At 50.3% G+C, this 4,775-nt stretch overlaps 2 protein-coding genes across 9 annotated transcripts in view; one reads left to right on the top strand and one right to left on the bottom strand.

The window, feature by feature from the left end:
- EIF2B1 (eukaryotic translation initiation factor 2B subunit alpha) overlaps positions 1-1,461 on the bottom strand; it is an 18,440-nt gene extending 16,979 nt beyond the window's left edge. For all 5 annotated transcript variants that reach the window (XM_021711965.1, XM_008057341.2, XM_021711964.1 and 2 more), the window contains exon 1: positions 1,318-1,461. In XM_021711965.1, coding sequence (XP_021567640.1) covers positions 1,318-1,450 — 133 coding nt within the window. In that variant the 5' untranslated portion in view covers positions 1,451-1,461. The remainder of the gene's footprint in view (positions 1-1,317) is intronic.
- GTF2H3 (general transcription factor IIH subunit 3) overlaps positions 1-4,775 on the top strand; it is a 30,538-nt gene that overhangs the window by 4,889 nt on the left and 20,874 nt on the right. The window contains exon 2 of one of the 4 annotated variants that reach the window (XM_008057339.2): positions 1,571-1,599. In XM_008057339.2, the coding sequence (XP_008055530.1) occupies positions 1,587-1,599 (13 nt within the window). In that variant the 5' untranslated portion in view covers positions 1,571-1,586. Of the gene's footprint in view, positions 1-1,559; positions 1,600-4,775 lie in introns of those variants that run through there. The other 3 variants (XM_008057340.2, XM_021711966.1, XM_021711967.1) reach the window with 3 other exon arrangements.

Genomic DNA, 4,775 nt, shown 5'->3' with positions numbered 1-4,775 from the left:
AAAAAAAAAAAAAAAAAAAAAGAAGTAAAATAATTTTACTCTCACTCTGTCAGTGGCACACTCACAGCTACCACAGCCTTGACCTGCTGGACTCAGACGATCCTTCTGCCTCAGCCTTCCAAATAGCTGGAATTACAGGCATGTGCCACCCCGCCTGGCTAGTTTTTTGATTTATTGTAGAGATGAGGTCTCACCAAGTTGCCCAGGCTGGTCTCAAGCCTGTGGGCTCAGGCAATCCTTTCATCTTGGCCTCCCAAATTGCTGGGATTATAGGCTTGAGCCACCATGCCCGTCCCAAAATAATTTTAAAAATACTTTCTTTTCAGGGTATTTGCCTTCAGAGACATGATAAATAATGTCGCAAATAAAGAAGGCATCTTTAGGGAGATGCTTTGCTGTTTGCACAATCTCTCTTATTTGGAAAATCTATTGGTGTCAAGGCAAAAAAGTTCACCTCTACTAAAAGATAATGAAAAGTCATTCTCCTGTCTATCCTTGGCCCTAAGTTCTGAGAGAATCCCAGAGTCAATCACCTTATCAATTTCTCCTGCACCCCTTCAGACAGCCTAAGCGAATGCAAGCCCCCCCCCGCCTTTTTTTTTTGAGTTGGAGTCTCACTCTGTCGCCCAGACTAGAGTGCAGTGGCCTCTCCCGGCCACCGCAGCCTCGACCTGCTGGGCTCCGGCGATCCTCCCGCCTTAGCCTTCCCAGTAGCCAGAATTACAGGCATGCGCTACCACGCCCGGCTGACTTTTTGATTTATTGTAGAGATGAGGTCTCGCTGCCCAGGCGGGTCTCGAACTCGCGGGCTCAGGCAATCCACTCACCTCAGCCTCCCAAAGGCGCGGGATTACCGGCTGAGCCACCGAGCCCGGTTCCCCTTTATTTCTTGACGTGAGAGGTGCACCCCTTATTTTTCACTCAGTAAAACACCCTGATGACCATACTTGATGAGCACATCAAACATGACTTTTTCTTTTGATTCTAATAACCGGTCCAACAGGGCAGGGAGTCTTACTTCTACTTCACAGATGAGAAAATCGAGACTGCGAAGGCCTTTTTGGAGAAGGGCAGTTAGAAGCAGCGTGTGTGTATGTGTGTGTCCCCGTGAGAGGGGTGTCAGCGGACACTCTCTGGCCCCATCCCTGGACACAGGAGCAGCGCGGGGAACATAGTTGTGACTAAAAGAAACATCCAGCCAAGCAGCCGGAGCGTGGAAAGCGATCAATCCCGGAGCCCAGTCTGGGCATGAGCAGCCGGGGTGGACCCCTGCGCGGCTCCGCTGCAGCCCAGAAGCCCTGGCCCGTCCTGATTTACCCTTGTCGTCCATGCTGCCCTCCCGATCGCGGAGCCCGAGGGGCTGGGAACCGCCCGCGCTGCCTGGAGCGGGCTCGGCAACCTCGCCGTCCGCGAGCCACAGAGCCTGACAGCGCGCGGCGCACCTGCGCATCGCACTTCCGGCGCTCTGGGGCCGGGCCCGGGCCAAACCACCGCTTACGTCACTCGGCGGCGCCGGAAGTTGGCCTGTGCAGGATCCGACCGCTTCCCTCACCGAACCCGCTCGGTGCAGGGGTTCTGGGTTCGCCATGGTGTCCGACGGTGAGCGCCGCGCACAGGGGAACTCCGGTCCCGGGGCTGGACGGCCTGAGCCTGGCCGGGACAGGCCGAACAGAGTGTATCTTTTGGGCTGGGTGGAACCTGCTTGTTCTTTGGAGGACAATTATATGCAACTATTCAGTATTTTTGGATCGCCACCTGGCTGCCAAGCATTATTTAATGACTTGGAGGTTTTCTGCCCTCGTGGAGGTTGCAGTCTAGTGGGCGAGACAGACATTCGGCAATTAATAAAAGTAATTTCGGCTGGGCGTGGTGGCGCACCCCTGTGGTCCCAGCTACTCGGGAGGCTGAGGCGGGAGGATCGCTTGAGCCCGCGAGATCGAGGCTGCAGTGAGTTATGATCGCGTCACTGTACTTCAGCCTGGGCGACAGCGCGAGACCTTGTCTCAAAAGAAAAAATTGTTATTTCAAAGGGCGAGAAGAGCTATGAAAACAGTGTGCTAGGACCCAGCAGGAGCTGCTGTAGATAGGAGTCTAGGAAAAGGGCGGGATATTGAAACTAAGACTTGAATAGCTGTGCAAAGTTTCTTCCGGGGAAGCGCATTTTTATTGCAAAGGTCCTGTGACCGGTTAAGCCACCAGGTTACACTGGCATGGGGGAAATGAGGAGCCTAGGGGTAGAGGAGCTTGGGGAGGCTTTCATTCGTACATGCAATTGCCAAGTATAGAGCCTGATGTCTTGAAGACAGAAGGAGGCCAGAGGGATGCAATCAGAGAACTAGTCAGTTGCAGGTCACCCAGGGCCATGTGGGTCATGATAAAGAGGGTGAGCTTTATTTTACTTTTTTAGATTAGGAAATTATAGTTTATTTAAAAACTAAATTCGAAAGAAAGAGAGAGGAGATTCACCTCCTTAAAGTTGGAGAGGGGGCCAAAACTTAAGAAAACATGGCCTGACCATATCTCCAAGAGCACATGGCCACACCATAGCAGAGCAAGGCAATGGCCTAGCTTTATTTTTAAGTGTGACACAAAGCTGTGTAAGTTTTTAAGTCAGGAAGTGTTATCTGGTGTACACATTTATTTACTTACTATTATTTTGAGTCTGGGTCTCCCTCTGCCTCCCAAGCTGGAGTGCAATGGCACAACCACAACTCTCTGCAGCCTTGACCTCCAGGGTTTAGGGAATCCTTCCAAGTAGCTGGAACCACTGGCACACGCCTGGCTAATTTTTAGATATTTTGTAGAGACATGGTTTCGCTATGTTGCCCAGGCTGGTCTTGAACTCCTGGGTTCAAGTGATCCTCCCACCTTGACCTCCCAAAGTGCTGGCATTCCAGGTGTGAGCCACCATGCCTGGCTGGTTTACACATTTAAAAGATCACGTTTTCTGCTGTGTGGAAAATGGACAGCGGGAGCACAGATAGAAATGGGAAGATCCTTTTAGAGGCTATAACAACTGTCCATACTCCCTTTATCAGTTTTAATCTGTGCCACAACCCTGTGAGGGAGGCAGGCCTGGCATCACTTCTGCATACGGAGGAGGAGGCAGAAACCCAAAGAAGGACACAGGGACGTTGCTTGTGTATCGACACCACTCCTGACAGGCAGCACTTTTTATATCTCACTGGATGGCTCTGGGAATTGTGGGTGGGGTGCGATGGAGAATAAGGCTAGAGGCTTAAGACCTGTGGGTAGGGAAGTCAGGGCTTGAGACAGACACAATAATTGAGTCTTTCTGTGCTAGGCACTTTGTTTTGTGATTTACATAAACTATTTCATAAGATTATATTTTTAAAAATCATCATCCTTTTCTTTTTTTTCTTTTTAGTCTTGCTCTCATCCAGGCTGGAGTGCAGCTCACTGCAGCCTTGAACTCCTGGGTTCAGGTGATCCTCCCACCTCAGTCTCCTGAGTAGCTGGGACTATAGGCATGCACCACTACGTGTAGTTTATTTTTTAGTTTTTGTAGAGAGGGCCTCTTTATGTGTCCCAGGCTGGTCTCAAACTCCTGGCCTCAAGGTAGCCTCCTGCCTTGGCTCCAAAAATGATCATTTTTTTTTAAGGAGTCCATAATTAGTGGCCAGGACTAGGAAGACAGATCAGAAACACACAGCTAACTGTAAAATGAGATAGTGAGTGGCAAGTGTCATCAGAAGAGGGTCAGTTAGTGCTTGGTCAGTGGGGCAATGAAGAGCCCCAGTCTTTTTTTTTTTTTTTGAGTTGGAGTCTCACTCTGTCATCCAGGCTGGAGTGCAGTAGCACACTCACAGCCACTGCAGCCTCGACCTGCTGGGTTCAGGCAATACTTCCACCCCTACCTTCCAGGTAGCTGGAATGACAGATGCACGCCACCACGCCTGGCTAAGCTTAGAGATGAGGTCTCGCTGCCCAGGCGGGTCTCGAACCTGTGGGCTCAGGCAATCCACTCACCTCAGCCTCCCGAAGGCACGGGATTACTGGCTGAGCCACCGAGCCCGGCTATATGCCCGTATTTAATGTACCACTAAGAATAAAAAAAAAAGCTGCCAATCTTAATGATAAGATACCATTCAGATTTCAGCAACTGTTAAATGTGTGAAAAAAAAGTGGGGGTGCATCTTATAATTGATGAAAAGTGGCAGTAATATGGCTTTCCTGAGTTGTTGCCAGGATGGAATGGGATTATGGGATTGCAGATGCCAGTGCCTGGTGCAGAGGAGGCTGGCATTCCTGCTCTCCTGAGATGGGGAGCCATGACCTCCTGTTTGAAGAAAGTGGTGGCTTTGGTTTCGGGCCTTGAAGAGTAATTAAGATTTGGAAATGCAGAAACCAAAATGGGATGGGGATTATCCTGATGCAGAAGGTTGAAGGAAGGCATGGAGGCAGAAAAGGTATTACCTCCTTTTGCTATTAAATGAGCATCCTCGGCTTTTCGTGACAGTGTGCACTTACAGGTTCAGTAACCTGTAAGTCTGTCACCTCAAAGTGAGTTCTCTGAGGGCTTGGACCCAGTATCTCTGACACTTCACACTGATACTTGGTGTTGAGTGATTAATATGTTTGAAGCTGGGCTCGGTGGCTCAGCCTGTAATCCCGCGCCTTTGGGAGGCTGAGGTGAGTGGATTGCCTAAGCCCGCGGGTTCGAGACCCGCCTGGGCAACTTGGCGAGACCTCATCTCTACAATAAATCAAAAACTAGCCGGGCGTGGTAGCACGCGCCTGTAGTTCCAGCTACT

The sequence above is a fragment of the Carlito syrichta genome, unplaced genomic scaffold, assembly GCF_000164805.1.
Source record: "Carlito syrichta isolate Samal-C Ts95f unplaced genomic scaffold, Tarsius_syrichta-2.0.1 Scaffold302955, whole genome shotgun sequence".
NCBI lineage: Eukaryota > Metazoa > Chordata > Mammalia > Primates > Tarsiidae > Carlito > Carlito syrichta.
The sequence above is the reverse complement of the archived record's forward strand: the minus strand, read 5'-3'. Positions and strand labels throughout refer to the sequence as shown.